General features: G+C 39.3%; 2 protein-coding genes across 17 annotated transcripts in view; both read right to left on the minus strand.

Moving 5' to 3' along the window:
• Positions 1–126: 126 nt before the first annotated feature.
• Positions 127–4,587, minus strand: scly (selenocysteine lyase). Of its 2 annotated transcripts, none has more exons than XM_061030561.1 (13): positions 4,476–4,587; positions 3,481–3,583; positions 3,184–3,293; positions 2,928–3,028; positions 2,590–2,770; positions 2,306–2,433; positions 1,796–1,951; positions 1,599–1,705; positions 1,472–1,508; positions 1,012–1,095; positions 743–842; positions 509–584; positions 127–415 (listed from the first exon to the last, which is right to left on the minus strand). In XM_061030561.1, exons 2-13 carry the CDS (start codon positions 3,573–3,575, stop codon positions 262–264), a joined length of 1,329 nt encoding a protein of 442 aa, XP_060886544.1. In that variant the 5' UTR covers positions 3,576–3,583; positions 4,476–4,587; the 3' UTR covers positions 127–261. The 2 variants fall into 2 exon arrangements, with proteins under 2 accessions (XP_060886544.1, XP_060886543.1); XM_061030560.1 differs by lacking the exon at positions 4,476–4,587 and adding an exon at positions 4,246–4,457.
• A 748-nt stretch (positions 4,588–5,335) lies between these two features.
• kif1aa (kinesin family member 1Aa) overlaps positions 5,336–18,130 on the minus strand; it is a 53,231-nt gene continuing 40,436 nt past the window's right edge. For 5 of the 15 annotated variants that reach the window (XM_061030565.1, XM_061030571.1, XM_061030564.1 and 2 more), the window contains 15 exons: positions 17,983–18,067; positions 17,779–17,884; positions 14,841–14,867; positions 12,661–12,684; positions 11,253–11,367; positions 11,002–11,135; positions 10,848–10,909; positions 10,623–10,768; positions 9,979–10,167; positions 9,743–9,814; positions 9,513–9,634; positions 8,946–9,089; positions 8,661–8,853; positions 8,456–8,574; positions 5,336–8,367 (listed from right to left, as the gene is read on the minus strand). In XM_061030565.1, coding sequence (XP_060886548.1) covers positions 8,325–8,367; positions 8,456–8,574; positions 8,661–8,853; positions 8,946–9,089; positions 9,513–9,634; positions 9,743–9,814; positions 9,979–10,167; positions 10,623–10,768; positions 10,848–10,909; positions 11,002–11,135; positions 11,253–11,367; positions 12,661–12,684; positions 14,841–14,867; positions 17,779–17,884; positions 17,983–18,067 — 1,581 coding nt within the window. In that variant the 3' untranslated portion in view covers positions 5,336–8,324. The remainder of the gene's footprint in view (positions 8,368–8,455; positions 8,575–8,660; positions 8,854–8,945; positions 9,090–9,512; positions 9,635–9,742; positions 9,815–9,978; positions 10,168–10,622; positions 10,769–10,847; positions 10,910–11,001; positions 11,136–11,252; positions 11,368–12,660; positions 12,685–14,840; positions 14,868–17,778; positions 17,885–17,982; positions 18,068–18,130) is intronic. The other 10 variants (XM_061030572.1, XM_061030569.1, XM_061030576.1 and 7 more) reach the window with 3 other exon arrangements.

Raw genomic sequence — 18,130 nt, forward strand, 5'->3', positions numbered from 1 at the left:
ATTCAAATGTTTAAAGTGTATGTAATCATCAAGGTCCCCTGACTTTAATTAGCTGATTAGCTACTCATATGACATGATGACAGCTGAGCACATTCATCTCTCCATATCACTGCTCCTCAAGTCACGTCCAGTTCTTCCCCTTTTATTACTTATATTAAATATTTCATCCATTTTACACGCTCAGTTAATGAAACCATAAACACAGATGTATTTTTAATTATGTACATCCTCATTTGACCTCCAGGATGACTGTTTATGCCATCAGTGTGCTTCTTCCAGCAGTTGCACTGTTTCCCTTAGATCGTCCACGACTGCATCCACGTCTGCTTTAGTCGTCCCCCTGCCCACGCTCAACCGAAGGGCGTTAGCTGCCACCTGTGTGGGGACGCCGCAGCTCAGGAGGATATGGGAGGGCCTGAGGGACAGACAAGGCAGGGCAAAGGGAGCTTATGTAACTAAGATGGTGTGTGGAAAATAAGAATAGCAGGTGCATGAGCGCCTATTTTACCTGTGTCCGTTGACTGAATGGCAGGCGGCACCAACACTGGCCAACAGCCTCTCACAGTTGGACAATACCCTCCATCCTAAAGCAGCAGAGACATTAATCTTTCAGAACCTTTGTAGTTTACAAATGGCCCTGTAGAGGTCATGAACTGCCTCTGGCTAACATTGGAGTAGGGTTAGAGGACACCGTTTAGGCCAAAGCCGACATAGGACATAGATGGATGAGTCATGAGATCACCTTGTAATCCAGGGCCCAGGATGGACACGTTACATGTGTTAGGGAGGATATCAGAGCCAGGGTAATGGCTGTTGAAGCGGATTTTGTCTTTAAAGACAGCCTGAACAGGAAAACAAAAAGATGGTTGGCATGTGGCTGCAATTGTGAATACTTTAAGGATCTGCTAACCACAATCAGTAACCTTTTGAATGAACTTTCTCACACTGTAATCTGACATTACCATTTGCAACTTTCACAGTCACAATGAGAATGCATTATTTCAAACTTACCTTCAGCCGTTCCTCCAAGTAAAGTTTGATACTTTGCATGTGACTCTCATAATCAGACAGATTAGAGGTCACTAATTCTGCAGCCTGAAAGACACGTTAGGCATCAGTAGCTATACATGATACTATTACATGTTTGGTGCTTAAATAAGGGGATATTTTGAATGGTATTCATTTTTTTAAATAATTTTTTGTCTTTAAATAGACCTTTGCACATTACAGAATCTGTCTCAATCAAACATCATAGCATGCCACGTTTTTAAAAAGACCGGCAGTTTCACATGTCAAACACATTAAGGACTTATTAAATAATGAAGGGGTGCCGATAAGATAGTAGTTAGTACGCACGCCTCCTGTACACAGGCTAAAGCCCTGGAAAGCGTGCAGCCCGGGTTAGAATCTGACTCTCCTTTTTCACATGTCATCAAAATGTCAAGTTACATTTATGGAACAGGACACATACCTTTCCCAGACCAGCAATCATTGGCGTGTTTTCTGTGCTGTAATATTCAGAAAGACATAAAATAGACACTTATATTCATGCAGGCCATCATGGTATTTATTGTTTTTTTCTCATGTAAGACTTTTACCCAGGTCTGAAGTTTCTCTCCTGTCCTCCTCCAAACAGCATCGGGTACAGCGGCGTTTTTGTTCCGGGGCCGTTCACATACAAAGCGCCAATCCGAGGGGCGTAGAACTACAAACATAACAAAATATGTCAATAAAGCATTTTCTCTGTTTCATCTCTTGTTTCTTATCAAGATGTTTTATACAACTTATTCATCACCTTGTGCCCCACTACGGTGAGATAATCCACTCCGAGTTCACAGGCGTCAACTCGGATTTTCCCCAGAGCCTGAGCAGCATCAGTGTGCAGCAGGATCCTCAGCCGCTCCCCCTGCTTGTTCAGAGATTTTACTCTCTGGCAGATCTCTTGGAGAGGCTATTAAGAAGAAAATCAATCATTATTCAAAACATTTTAGACTTTACTGTAGGCAGCCGTCTGGCTTCTGACTGGGAGGGGAAATTGGTAGTGGCTCCATCTGAACATAGCGCTACATAAAAAGTTTTTTTTTTTTACATTTGGGTCAAATAAAATGTCACATTTGATATATGATACATTGAAGGATTTACAACTCCGTCAACAACAGTTTCTTCTTTGAAAATAGCTACAGTATATGGTTGTATTCTAACATTCTTTCTGAGGATAAAAACGTATCTTCTATCAGTATCGTGAGGAAATGTACTTGTAGATTCACATAGAAGTGGCTGTGACGTTTCCCATTCTCTATCTTACCATGATGACTCCTGTCTCATTGTTGGCAAGCATGACAGAGATGAGACAGGTGTTAGGACGAACCGCAGCAATAATATCCTCCACCTCTACTCGGGCTGTCACCCTCGACACAGGCACAATTGTCACATCTGTGAAAAGAAGACTCACAGTTACCCCAACAAGAACATGTTAAGAAGATAATTAATATAGCAACTTCTTAAATAATTCCAAGGTGTACTATTCTAAAAACATATCCTATTCTTCTTGTGTTTGTCTGAACTACACTTTACAGGAGTGTTTCCTACCTGCCTTGCCATTTTTCTGCAGGTGCTCAGCTACTAGTTTAATTGAGTCATGTTCCACATTAGAGGTGATAATGTGAGGAAGGCAGGCAATGCTTCCATTATGGTGCCCTTCTCCTTGCTCTGAATCCCTGTAGTTTCTCCTGAAGTGTTCGACAGCTGTGTTGAGCACCAGATTGTTGGCCTGTAAGAAGATTTCTTATATTAACAACAGTTGCATTCATGACACTACTATTCAACACAGAAGGTTTGAGAGCATCGTAATAAATAAACAGAATCAGATGACGCATTTCAAGGCAAATGTAGCTGAAGAAAAAGTGCATAGTAACAAAAAAGAATACCTCTGTTCCACCAGATGTGAAAATGATGTCCTCTGCTCTACCTCCTACCATACTCCCCACACTCTCTCTGGATTGGTTGATCATTGCCTTGGCCTTAGCACCTTGAAATAAACATAGTTTGTACAAAAATGGTGTTTAATTTTGTTTACACAATAAAGTATAACATTAAATGTTGGACAGGAAGGTGCAAATAGAGGAGAGCGGAGAAAGACATCAATAGCTGTTTTACTGCGGGTTTAATCTCTGTATTGTTCACCTGCTATATAATTGCTGCTGGGGTTTCCCCAGGCATCCTGCAGGGCCTCTGTGATGGCCTGGATTACTTCTGGTTCCAGTGGAGTAGTAGCATTATAGTCCATGTAGATCCTATATTACATTAAGAAGATTGAGGAGAACATTTGTTGAGTCACTTGATATATTGTTAAGTACATGTACTTTTTTGAAGATCATTAAAAGCATTTTAAACTATCTAATCAGTGTTGTTTTGAATTATTTTAGTTTAACAGTTCACATTATTCAGAGTGAATGGCTGATCCAAATCAAACTTTCCTACCTTTCTTTATTCATTTCTGAATAATGATGAAACGTGTGGTGGTCTGTGAAGGTGTGGCCCATTACCAAGGAGATGTCATCAGTTTGTTTGGCCATGATATAACCTAGAGAGAAAGAGGGCATTCAGTAGGTTGGGTTAATAAATGTGTTATAGTAAGAAACGTGTTTTTTCAAAGTAAAGCTTCTATAGTCCTTCACGTTTTCACTGGTGAAAAGTGTCTTTACTGAGTGAGCTTTGACCACAATGTTTCTTTAAACCTGCATGAATAACTTTAAAAATGAAAGGCTGAGGATCAAACAGCTTGTTCAATCCTTATGGTTTCTGTTCAGCTCAAATTCAGATCATTGTTGTAGCAGGATGTGCGAATTACACCAGACTCCAGCTAAAGTCAGATAAACCAGATTCTGGTAGTTTTTGTAATGAAATTATGACACTTTATTCAGAACTTGGTGTTTATTAACACGTATCTGTCAGAGGTCGGTAAATGTTTAATTCCCACCCGGCCACGTAGTGTACACGTGTGTACGTAAGAGGAGGACATTTAAACGTGCAGCTAACATTCAGATAAAATAGGTCCAGTGTCTGTTATTTAATGTTATATTAATTATAATGTTATTTAATGTAGTTTTATATTATATAATATATATAATATCCAGCTGTCAGCAGCAGCTGTGACGACATCCAGTCGCCCCCTAGTTTCGGCTGTTTTCACGACACGGTAACATTAAAACACAAGGACACTCATGAATGGAAAATGTTGACAACCTGACATTCTTCTTCCCAGCAATGTCAGCAAGACTGAGGTGATGTTAAGCACGCTAAAAACTAATTTTCTTTACACGAAATCTGCTAACTTTGGCTAAAGCTAGCTAGTGATGCTAACTACATTTGGCTGACAAAATTACATTTAATTTTGAATTAGATCTCCGAATGAGTCAGATATGATCTTATTTGTATAACATGGCAGGGTTGAAGTTATTGTCTTTGTGTCTGACCTTGTGAAGTGATGTGAAGATGCCCAGAACAGATTTATGACTGAATTGTCAATCATCAGCTAGCTAGCTTGGTTTGTATGAGTGGATAAAGCGCTCCTCCGTTGGGTTGCCAGATGTGGTGGAGAAAAACAAGCAAAGTAAATATAAGATAAACGCAGTAACAGTAACTTTATAAATGTTTTATAAATAGTTTTCATGTCAGCTTTGATATCTACATAAATCCAGGACCTCTCCCCTTCTTCGTTTTTAAACTTTAAAATCGTTTTTATTTTTCGTTTAAGAGGGTTTCACTATCACCTACTGAAATCATTTTCATTGGGAAAATCGGTAAACTTTTCATGCCAAAAATCCCGAAATAGCATTTAAATCAGAGATTAGCAAATTAGGAATTAATAAATTAATGACATAGTAAAACCATTGACTGTATGTAATATAAAACCTATTACAAACTGCACTAAAGCGCTGGCCTGTGGATATGGCAACTTCGGATCCTGCTGCCATGGTAACGACCAGGAAGCAACCAGGAAGTAACCCACATACTGTAGCTTTCAGGATAGGAAAGTTATGCCGTCAACCAACTAATTAACATATTTGTAAAAAAAATAAAATAAAATAAAAATATATATATTTATACGTTGGTGGGTAAATAAATACTTAAATACAAGAAGTGGTGGGAGGCAGGGGCAAAGCAAATAATTAAGTAAATAAAAATCAAACGGGCACCACCTGCCAGAAAGTCCTGATGGTGAAACAGCTCTAAACCCTGAAGATCAAAATATTTAAATCACAACAGTCAAGACTCAATTTGTAACAAAAAAAACAAAAAGGCAAAAAAATATATATAAAAGAGAGGAGTCCACTTGTTTGTGTTGCATAATCTCATGGTTTATTTCTTATATGACAATGTGTTTAGTGTACACAAACATTTGACGCTAAACTCCAACACTCAGAGACACCGACTGAACTACTGCCCATTTAAGACTTTGTAAATGGGTGCAACTTTATAATACACTGTTCACAGCAATCATGTTTATATACAATGCAAAATAATTTCAGCCAGAGAAAAAAAGTACCGGTGCAATTTGATAGTGCAAAAAAAAAAAAAGATTACATGTGGAAGCACAGAAATGTAAATGATATTTCTTCAAAGGGATTAGAAAACGTATATGTTGTGAAGGCTCCAGCGCATGATGGTGAAGGTAGATACTGAAATGAAAGTGAAGTTTGTGAGAAATGTAACCGGCAGCATCACTCTGTGCAAGATGCAATGCCTAGCAGGGCCCAAATGAACCATCCTCCCCCTACATGTCAGCGGACAGATTACTACAGATATATCTTATAAACTCCATTTGGTTCCCTGATAGTCACTAACCTACAATCATGAAGGAACCAGACTGTGAAACCAGAAGACAAGTCAACACAACCACTCCAGCAGGACAAGTATTTTCAAATATCAATGTTACATTCAGTGTACTTTTTTTGTGACTGTGCCAACAAAACTTTGGTTGGCTCAAATGTGATGCACATTTAAAGGCTCAAAGAAAACAAAAGGAATAATCTCAACATAGAGATCCAATGATACTTTTTACGACTGCATTATAAAGGAAATGAGACAGAAATGAGTGCTTAGACAGTGTCATGTACAGTACAACAGGGTATTCCTTCAATTATTATGCTATAGCTGGATAAAACACAACTGCAGCGCTGCCAGGAAAGCCAGTGACACACTTTGATCAATATATTGATCATTCAACCTGCTGGACAATAAACTAAAGGACATTTGTTTTGGGTAAATACTGGCAGTTGTACACAAATTGGCTGCATGTTTTGTTTTTACTTTCCAATTTCAGGCTATATGCAGCATTAATAAATCCATAACATTAAGTTTACTCCTAAATTTGACTGTGCCATTACATAAAATGAATGCAATAAAACCTTTTTCTTTCTTGTGTTTCTATGACAGTGTAAGACTGAGGGATGTTGTTGTTGCACCTGTTTGAGAGAAAAACATCACTACTGTCTTTGAGCATGCTCTCTAGGCTGGTTGACCTGAGGCACACCCGTCATCAAACTCACAACTACAACACAACATCTCACAAGCTTTATACATACTGGCTCATTTTCAGACCCAGAGTCAAATTGAATGAAATGCTGCATAAATAAACAGCTTCCATTTTCATCATAGATCAATGAATTGATTTTTTTGTTAAAGAACAGGTGTATAGCCTTTCAATATGAACTTTGAAATGGCCACGGTTTCCTCTTTTCAATTTAAGGCATGACTCTACAGATATTAATCATTGCTTTCTGACAGTCCTGCACTATGTTAACGTACGGCTTCTTAATGTTTTTTGAGTATATGTGCTATGGGAGTACAATATGACAGCTGAGTGCCATATTACAAATGGAAATAAATTAAACCTTTTTGTCTGAGTATGTTGATGATGATGATAAAAAAGCAGGAAGTTGATGAGAAATGATCTGCAGACACTTCCAGAACAGTTTTATAGCAGCATGAAGGATGTTGTTTCAAAGCAACTGGTGCAGCGGCATACTGTACAGTATGACTGAAAAGAGAGGCACTACATTAATTAATGTACATATCATTCAGAAAAACTGTTTATTCTTCTGAAACAGTTGATACTTTTGATCCCTTAACAAGGTAACTTTGTGCAGACCACCTTAGTTTTCTCTACCTAATAATGTACGTTAACGGGGGCAATGGTTAGGCATCACTATCCTAGTCTGAAGAGGATAGTTTTATTCAAGTAATCTTCAGCACAAAGAAAGTAGCCAATCATAAATCATTACATATTTTAGATAATTAGATTGACTACAAGGGGACTATAGGTTGTGTTATTCAGACATTTATGGAACTCATTAAAAAGTGCAGTGTGCAGAAATTGCACGGTACTACTTTTTTTTTTTTTTTTAGAAATATAAACGTCTTTGTAAATAAATACATGCAGAAATAAATAATAAAAGCAGTTAAATATCTAAATATATCACATTTTAAAGGAAAAATCAGGTAGAGATTGAGATTAAATTGACAGGAATTAGGGTGATGATATTTGATTACTTATTGTGTGTGAAAGTAGATACCTTTGGTGCTCCTACAAGTAGCGTAAAACTACATGAAATGGTCAAAATGCCACGAGAACATGAAGTCTATGATGAGAATGCCATTCCCTTTGCCAGGCTGTGTGTGCTAACGTTTCTAAGAGGTTAAAAGGCAGAAAACTCAAAGTCAGGATTCATGGACCACAAAGAAAAGAGGCTTATTCTTAAGAGTTACACTCAACTGTCATTTTTTTTCATCAACTTGCATGTATTTTTTAGCTGTATGCAAACCAGTTTCGACACAGTATATATAGCTGTAGAGTAGAGAAGAGAAGAATCAGCATGTTTGTCTATTTACTGATGTAAATGTAGCAGTTTGATCCTCACTGACATGGCAGCTTTAGGTAAAAAGAAATGACACTGCATTTTTTTTAAGGAATAAATGTATAAGGCTTGATGTGTCACTGACAACAACTACAGTACATTACCATACGCTTTGTAATCTGAGATTAGAAACTGTTGCTACTTTCTCCCTTTTCTTCGTTCACCCAGCTAAGATTAAACTCCGGTACAGTACAGTGACAGAAGAGGTTCGTCAGACTACGAGACTCACACCGCAGCAAAGGCCTGACACGAAATGGTCGCTTTAGGTGCTGAGGACACTAGTGATAAATTGAGGATGTACGGGAGGAACATGGTTGTTTGTGACTGTGTGTGTTTGAGGGGGGATAGGGCTCAGCACAAGGGGAGGGATCAGGACAAGGATCTATGTACATGTTAGTCTTTGTTTCACATCCTCATCTGTCCAGCTCGTCTTCTCGACAGCTTTGACCTGTGAGGCAGAAAATACAATGATTTTTACTGACGTTGTATTTGCTAGTTGGTGTTAACTTCTAACATTTTAAGTATTTTTTGTTAACCTGATCGTTCCAGCGAGGAGAGGATTAAACGCATACAGCCAGTCGTGCATCTCTTTGTCATTTGTGGCTTGAAGCAGGATTCCACGATGTTCTGTACACACGGCAAATGTGTTCGGGGTCTGATAAAAGAGCCAAAAAAAACATCATTAAAATCACGCCTTTTTATAAGAAAGAGGGACATTTGGAGACAGGGCTGATCAATTACCTTCAGCATTGCCTGCTGGTCCTCACTGTACTCCACCTGGGCCGAGGAGAGATTGAGGATGGCCCGCTCCACAGTGTCTCTCTCTGTGTTGTAGATGTAGACGTACGGCCGCCGCACAACTACGTAGCGCTTCACCCAACCGTTTGTGTGGGGCTCCAAGAAATGTATGTAACCCTTCTTTGATACAATGGGGCTGCAAAACAACAAGAGTCCACATATCATCACAGGACCATGTTTAAACAGAAAAAGTAACAGATCTATTTTAGGCTGCTGTGGCCAGCTCACCTGACTCTGATCTCCTGAATATCTGGGAAAAATCTGCGGATGCGAGGCTTGGTGTCAGAGGCTCCATTAACGGACTTCTTGGCCTCTTGGTCCTGTTGTTTGTCAGGAGTGGGGCTGACTGCACGAGAGCGAGGCGCAGGTGGTCTGCAGTACAAAAACAAGAGGTCTCATTTAGAACCAACCTGCATCTCATGTAATGAAAGTTATTTGCAGAGATGCAGTTACATTACAATCTTTTCAAGGTAAAAAGGTTGGGAAGACAGCTCTAAAGAATAATCTTTCTCACTATGTAATTTATTCCTAACAAGACAAAAATGCACAACATACTGTATGTATCATGAATGATATATTGAAGGAAACTTGGAACTAAAGATTGAGATTATAAACTCAGAAGTGGAGTTCATTTTGCAACCAGTAGAAAACACCTCCTGCTGTCCCTTAGAAAGAATGCAGGTTTAAGGTACTACAGCACCTTTGGCTGTGATTCAAAAACAAGAAACTCCATCAGTTTATCTTGTTTTTGATTCATACATAACAATAAATATACAGGTACATCTCAGGACTGACCTGAGTTCAGTATTGCTGTAGCAACCATCGACCAGTGAAGGGCATGTTGTGGAGGGTATGATCGTGTTCAGAGTAGAGATTGAAGTGGAGTCTTTTAGCGTTGTGACAGACATCTCTGAGATCTGTAAGACACACAATCAAACACATGTAGTGGGTCAACTATGAGGAACACATCAACAGAATTGTATCTGGGGTTTTTCAAGTGTAGGCTTCGATTTGATTGTTTGAACCTTGCTTTCACTGGCGCTGACACAAACGTGGCTGTATTCTCGGTTGAAGGAGTGAGTGAGCAGCCGCAAACACTGTGGAAATAAAAAAGCACACATAAGGTCAAATCAGGGATATGATATTAAAATGTAAGGACTATAGTCCAACTTGACATGACAGGGCCACAGAACAGGAAAAACAAGGAAACTCAAGACGGTCAAAGCTGGACTTCAGTATTCAGTAAACAAAGATGTCTGACCTTGGCGGCGAGCTCTCTCTGCCTCTCAGTGGTGATTTCATTGCAGGAGCTGACCTCTTGGTCGACCTCAGAGGGCTGAGGAGACTCACTCGGCTCCTCAGGGACACAGGTCAGCAGGGCCTCTTGGCCCATGAGCAGTGTTGACTCCAATTTTTCCCTCAGCAGGAGATAATGTTTGGTCTTCTCCACCTGAGGACATTGGGAAACATATCAAAGCCATTGACAACAGGAAATATCCAAGAGGGAAAAAGTAGAGGAATACAGTCCTTCCAAATACAGGCTGGTTCCCATCATAAATGATGAAGATCTACAGAAATGGCTCTCACTACATTTAACTCTTGAAATCATAATATTTTACAATATATTCTGAAGAAGTGGATTGGGATATCTGGTACTGTATAACTCTGAAATGTTATATGTATCTATTACTGAATAATTGTCTCATTGTGCGGATGAGTGGAGACTGTAAACATTAATGGATGAAGCCTAACGGGCGTAGATTAATATGGTTTCCAAAGTCCTTTTTGTCTCTGAGGTGTAACTCAGCTCAGGTGTAAAATCTGACTAATAACAACATTATATTCAGATTCAGATTTTCAGAAAGACATTTTGTGCAGTAAAAGAGAGTAACTCATGCCCCTCACATCTTGAAGAAGGCTGAGTTTCTCCAGCTCCCACTGGTGGTCCAGAATGAGGCTGTCGCTGCGGGGCCTCCACCCGGCCAGGTTCTCCTCCCCACGGACGTAGGCAACTGAGGTGTCCAGCACCCGCCTGCGTCTCCTCTGCATACCTGGGATGAGTAGATGAAGTATTAGAAATATGACAGAGGTGAACTTGATGCTGAATACAAACCTTGTCTTGATTCTCACCTGGGCTTCCTGCATCTGCCAGGTTACATAGGCTGACCTCATAAACTCCAGTTACACGGTTTCTAGAAAAAGAAACATACAAGACAAAACTGTATAAACAGAGAGAACACGAGCGCTACATGATGTCTTTTCATAATTCGGGGTCTGAACTCACCCATCTGCTGCTCTAAGGCTTCCAGTACCAAAGAGGTTTCTGATGGAGCGTGAGGCGGAGAGCTTTGTGTCTCGAGAATAAAACACCATGCAGATATCTTTGGTTATTACTGCAGGCTGGGTGCAGTTCTCCATCTGTGATTGATACAAAAAGAGGGAGTTGTGACAATGATCCCTTAGGCTAATGCACAGACATATCTGAGACAGTCAGCGTTAGTTTTATCTCTCATGAATGCAGGCACAGTACTGTACCTCCAAGTAGGCAGAGAGGGTCAAATAGATCTTCTCCCCATAAGGAGTGACTCGGTTTAGTAGCAGGGAGTTGTGCATGGAGCTATCCCAAGCAGCCTCAAAGCGATAGAAAGTCCTAAAGTTATCAGAGTGAGAGGATACCAAGAAAATGAATAAGCAGTCAAAATTGAAGTATTTTTACCTGAACAACAAATATAAGTAAGAGCTAAATAACATGTTGACTGAAAGGGAATTCCAGTACCTTCAAACTGGTCCCTATTTTACAGAGTTTGGGGTCTAGATGAGGGATAGGTAGAAATAGTTGGAATTGCTCTAAATAATCAGCCCGCAGGTTTTCAACAGCTTTTGGTGGCTGAGAGGAAATTTCTTGGGGTACAGCACATCCAATAAACAAACATTCACTAAAAGTGTTTTTAGGGAAAGCGTTTTAGCCAACTGACTTGAAGCAATTGTGCTTTTTAATTTCTGACAACATAATGGAAAGGTTTCATAAAGATGGACAATTTTTAAAGTGTCTTTTTTATGACCAGCTCCAAAGCTACCAGACTCCATTCACAAAAATGTTGTGTGAGTTTGGTATTTTAGAGGATTTTTTTTACAAGGATCCAAACCAGACATCATTAAATCAAATCTTCACCATTAAATTTGAAATAGTGATTTTACCCTGAAGAACTGGACGTCTACCACTACATACGTTGTAGTTTCCATTAAAAAGAGATAAGTCTCACAATCACACAAACTTAATGATTGAGTCTGCTATAGATTGTTCTCAGAAGTAAGATTAATGTTTTCATCAATGGAGTCTGCTGGCCTTAAGGAAAGTGATGTAGCTAACATCTGTTTCTGCTAAACAAAGAGTGAGACACAAACACTTTCAGTGGACGTAACTTGTTTCATGTGTTCGCCCCTACTGTACCACTCAATTTTTGTCGTCACTGGCCATCTTGTAGCAGGTATCTTAAGTGACTACTTGGGCAATTCCAAAATATGTTTTTACAAAATTGTAAGTCATTTAAATCCCAAAATATATCAAATTAGGGTCTACTTTTGAAAATAAAAGAATCCCAGTTTTACATAACAAATTCAAACAATACTACCTAAAGAAAAACTTCAAAATTCATCATAAACACTGAGAAAATAAAGCCATGATAAAAAGAAACAAAAATAATTAATTACTGAAATTGTACAAGGTTTAAATATTGCACTAAGTACGGAAGTACTCCTCAAAATCTCAGTTCAACAAAAGTGCAAATGGAATCTTTTTGCATGCAACAGAATGACTGTTTTGATACGCTACTTTGTACACAACACTGCAGAAGAGCGGAGGTGACTTTAAATATAGAAAAATGAGGAGAGGGTGAGACTGATGAGAGAGCCCGATGAAGTGAGGGACAGGACAGTGAAATACCTATGGTCACGTCCCAGGGAAATGCTGTGAGGAAGAAGAGATCGGCAAAGGAATAGAAAGTGAGAGTCAGGAAGTATGTTGTGGTTTTGCTCTTTTGTTGCTGGGATGGGGTTTGTCTTTTTTCACACTGTTATCGCATTATGTAAATACTTTCACCGATCGTAGAGCTCACCCTTCAGCAACTGAGTCTGTTGAATAACCAGGGTAGTGTTTCTTTCCACTTTATGCCCTCACTCTTCCTACCAATAAAAAAGGTCAAATAACTGCAAATGGACATTCCTTGAGGAAAAAATCTTGCTTTCTGTTACGCCAGTGATTCCCTCCATACGTTAATGTACACGGTTTCCAAGAGGTGAAATAATGACACACTGAAATCTGTTATTTTTTCTGGCCACATCCCAGTAAAGCCTTGAATGGATGAAAAAGATAATCCAAGCAAGAACCATACAAGGTAATTGATGTTTCTGTAGCCATGAAAACAGGCTGGGCTCACTAGCCTTGGCCTGAGGTGACCTTGTGGGAAAGTGAACAATGTGTTACCCCAAAGAAAGCAAACAATGAACTCTCTGTTAAAGAGAACTTGTTGCTGCTCTGTTTTCAGAAAGGAGCTTCAGTGTAGAAATGGCCTGCTTTTAAAGTAATTAGCAAGTGAATTAGCACACTCTCTCCCATGCACACAGTCACACCTCTCTCCTTGTGGTAGAAAAAATGATCGCTTACACTATAAGGAAGCAATTTCCTCTGAGCACTGCACCGACATGTGCTTCTCTGTGTTTTATTACCTCCTAAAAGTGCCGCAGCCAGGATTGAAGTCATGCTGCTGGCCTGACATGTGAGGAGCCGTTTGTTTCTGGTGTTTGGCAGAGTTTCCCCGGGGGTACAAGTGAGATTTAAAAAATATTCACAACATCGCAGCAATTTTGGGCAAAGTGCTACTGCTGAGGTAATGTTTCACTGGATTACATTTTAATAGCTGCATTTGAATGCTGTGCCAAAGCTGGTATTGTAAATGATGTGATCCATATTACAGCGCTTGAGCAATTATGTTCCTGTGAAGATTCTGCGGCTGTGATGTGAAGAACTTTCTGTCTCTTGGGATTAGGGGTAACAAACAAGATCACATCCATGGATTCAAAATATAACTTCACTGACAACACAAGAGAGTATAACTACAAGATCAGTTCTTAATTTACAAGTACAGATAAACTGTGTTTATTGGTGTTGGGATGGTTGATAGAGTGATACCTAGTGATGTTGAAATGGTTCGTCTGTTCACTTTTTAGGGTTTTTTTGTTGCCTGTTTGTTGTTTTCCTGTTGTTGTATTTCAAAGTGTAATAAGGTTATGATTTTCTACATCTGATCCTTTAGGTGTAGCGTATGCATTCTTGATGGTCTATGCCTGGCAACTAGATAATTAATGATGTCACATTAAACATTCTGCACATTGCTAAATAAACAATGGATAAAAACCAGAATTTTTTGTTTTAGCATTTGATGAATACTTTTAGTAAAGACAGTATTCTTCTTATGCTTATGTCTTTATATCACTAACACCCTCTCCTTGCAGGTTATACCAATGTCTTGTACTTCAACCACTTACATTGAATGAGACTTTCCTGCCTTAGAATTTGTATCTTCAAATAAAATAGCAACTTTAAAATGTAGCGAAAAACAAAGAGTATAAAGGGGCTCTCTATTATGTCAACAACATCATAAAATTCAATGTTTCTCCCAGAAGACTAATGTATGAGAGATCAGGTATTGCCTTTACACTTTTAAAAACTCAAAACAGTTATTCCAGTGGCAACTCCTGCAGTGGAAAAAGAGTGTGATACTGGCCAAACGACACCTCCAGCAGAGACACAGTCAAGGTCAGTCCACGTGAAGCCAAGCGAGCCATGCAGAACCCTGTCCATCATAAACCACAGCCTGATAACAGCTCCAACAAAACCCAGCGCAGCAAGAGAACAGCGACATGCAGGGCCACATCCCTCACTTCACATGAGGGGGAGGAAAACAAAGAGGCACAGAAGAATGGCTGACAGTGATGGCAGAGTGGGAGAGAAGGGAAATCACTGCAGTCTGAGTGGAAATAAAGAATGGGTGTAGAGGCAGTTAGGAGGATGAAATATGTGTTTGTGTAACTTAAGAGCATGAGAAGAGAGGCAAAATAATATACCTAGGCATGTCCGAATCAAGAAACTGTCTGCAAAAGCAAAAAACAACATTCAGTTAGTGGACAGGGAGGAGAAAAATGTTAGCATCCATTTATATTTCATCGTTAGACCAACCAGAAACCACACTGGACCACAGCCTGACCCGGTGCTGGGCCTGAAAACCCCATTTTTGTCCACTTAGGCCTCAAAGGGACAAACATTAAGGGCTTTAAATTTGAGGGTTCAGCACTCTAAGAAAGGCTGGTCAAGCAGGGTTTCTGGACAGTGCTGCAGGGAGCGTTTAATTCCTTTAGGTTGAAACTCAGTAGACTCAGGTCCAGCTGAGGCTGTTGGAGGTTAGGTTGAGCTTTTTGTTGAGGGGTCGGGAAAGCAGAGGAATTAAAGCAATGAGCCAAACACAGGCAGCACCAAAAATCAGAAGTAAAATAGCAACTTATAAACTTTACTTAAATTCTACCTTAATAACATGACAGTTTTGGTCAAAGGACATTTGAATAAATAGTAGTTGTGCCACCATACAGAAGTGACATTTATTTCAAGAGATTTAAATGCACAATAAAACAATAGAGAGTTTATTATGTTTTTTTAAATGTTAATCCCTACAGTATTTCATGGATAAATATGTTCGTAACATAACAGAGGAAGTCACACCTCAAGGTCTTTTTATGAGGCCATGAGGTCTTTAAAGATCTCTACTGCTCTCTACTGGCCGGCTACAGGACTACATAAACATTCACACACCAATGTTTTTGAAAGGCTCATGTAAGAGCCATATTCACGTTTTTGGGTCAAGCTGTAAAACATATTCATTATTGTGCCACTGGGTGTCACTGTCCTATTGCTTAGGGCACAGGTATATACTGTAGGTCACTTGTCAAGGTATGGGATGTGTTTGACCCCGGAAGGGCATATGGTTTTTGACCGCTGTGGTAGCAGGCGGCATTGAAGAAACCACAGCTGTAATGTTTGTTTGTTTGTTTGGGCAGGTTGAACAGAAACACAATTTCAGGGCTTCAATAATACATTATGGACACATTTATCAGAAAATTTGCATTGTTACCAACATTATGTGATTCTTAAGTATCAACAATCATTCAAAGGATTGAAAATAGTGAAGATGAAATGTTTTTTTATTTGTCAAAATGTGACAGATATAAAGACTCCAAAAACATTTATATATGTTAAGATATATATGTTAGGGACCTTACTCTATGTGATGTCATACATGTGGCTGGAAAAGTGAAAAAGACATGCATTTAACTTCATACTGGGGTGCTTCAGTAAAGATTAATAAAGGGTTGTCCATGTGAGATACGCCATAATGAGGGAGCGTTTAGTCTCTAGAACAGGTCAGTGTCGGGGTTAGGAGATTCAATAATGGCAGAGAGGTGAGACAGGTTAGAGGTGAGGTGATAAACAAGGTGAGATGCAACATGTAGGTGTAATGGACAAACAAACTACAAGGCACAGATTATCAACGGGAGGGTCGCACAGCCAGCATGTACAAGTGAATTCATTCAGTAACTACTCGTGATGTAGACTGAGGCTGAAAAAACTTCTTCTACAGGTTCTCTACAACTTCTCTCTGGATTGTTTATGTGTTGCTACTACTGTATACTCATGCACACACAGCAATGACAATAAAAAACACCAAAAACAACAGGTGTAGTCATTCTGACCTTAAGGTTGTCCCTTTTAGGGCATGCTTTTATTTTGACATATGCAGCTGGTTCACCACGCCATGCATTTTTTAATCTGCTGTGTTCTAGTGCTGGAGTTGTCATAGCAGGTTAGTGTTGTCATCAGAACCAATCAGAAGCATTTAGTGTATCCACAGGGCGACCATTTGTCTTTGATGTCATGCTCAGGGTGTGAAGCTCAAATACTGTTATAATGACGTAGTATTAAACCACTTACTCACTGACCTTACTACTTCATGGTGTAATAAGACAAAATTCATAAAATAACTAAAAAGGCAACAGGACATTGATTTAATGCTGTCATTACATATTGTGACTTAGCTGTCAGTATCTCTTAGGCCCTTGGTTCTTAACTGGTGGGTGGGGACCCTAAAGTGGCTCACGACGCCATTTTCAGTGGGTCTCTGATTTGAAAAGTTGTGACAAAAAGTAAAAGTTGTATGCCATATAGTAAAGTGTGGTCTTGTGAAAATGGTAAGTAGGGCTGCACAAGAAATCGTTGTTATTGCAATGGGAGCTTTCACAATAAACACATTGCAAAGTTCTGAATGTATCGCAATGAATACGATTTTTATTTTACTGCAAACAAGCACTGCTTTCTCATTCAGTGTAAATTATACATGCTGACTCCATTTTCATGCAGTCAGATGAAACTTAAGCTAGCTATCAGCATTTTGCAAATTAAGTAAAAAATATCTTTATATTAGCAATATTTATTTAAGATTCATGAGAAACATGTTGCAAACAGCTATAGCTTTATCTAATATGGATTTATTTGTAAAGAGGCAGTGTTGGTCCTGATGCTATACCTGTTGGTAATCGCTGTCACAGCTATTAAAATATATTGTTTTACTTGATATACTGTATGCTCTGATTTCTCACCATACAGTTACTTTTCAGTTAGTGATCCATCAAGATCAGTAAGTGATGATTGATAACAATCATCTTATCTTTGTTATATGTGGAATACAGCAGTATCACATTGTGACAACATTTGAGTTTTCCACCTGAGTGTCACATCAGAGGAACATGGTGGCTGTGTGCACAGGGTTAATAAAACAGATTCAAAATCCAGCAAAGCCGCTACACAAAAAGTCATAACTGTGACCACGAGACCTTTCTAATCTTTAATTCCATATTACATCATATTAATATCATACTAATTAAAAATCCTATGTATTGTCATATCTGTCAATGTCAAAGTAGTGTGATTTCATCAAATGACTGTAACAATACGTACCGGTCATCCTGCATGGGCCTGACATACCCAGCAGACAAGATGTTGAGAGAGAGGATATTTGGGTCAATAATCGTCTCATCTGCTTCGGGGGTGTTGCGGAGACGTCCTTCAAAGTCAGAAGTGGCTCAGTTAGAACAGCTCAAACACAAGGAGATGTAACTGTGAAATGTTTGCAGGTTTCCTGTAGGAGAAAAGCAGACTTACCCACAACAAGCTCACGGATGTCCCTCCACTCCATGTCACCTCCTGACTCATGTACGATGGTGACAGTGATTCTCCTCTGGAGACCCTGAGGTTGTGAAGAAGAGAGAGGCACCGAAAAACAAAAGAGGTGTGTTTATGTCAAGTTGTT

This window comes from Labrus mixtus, chromosome 3, assembly GCF_963584025.1.
Source record: "Labrus mixtus chromosome 3, fLabMix1.1, whole genome shotgun sequence".
NCBI lineage: Eukaryota > Metazoa > Chordata > Actinopteri > Labriformes > Labridae > Labrus > Labrus mixtus.

Coding starts and splice junctions, on each gene's coding strand:
- scly (XM_061030560.1), bottom strand. Junction 1,509..1,598: donor GAGAGAAACTTCAGACCTGG/GTAAAAGTCTTA, acceptor TGAATATTACAG/CACAGAAAACACGCCAATGA. Junction 1,096..1,471: donor TGATTGCTGGTCTGGGAAAG/GTATGTGTCCTG, acceptor CGTGTCTTTCAG/GCTGCAGAATTAGTGACCTC.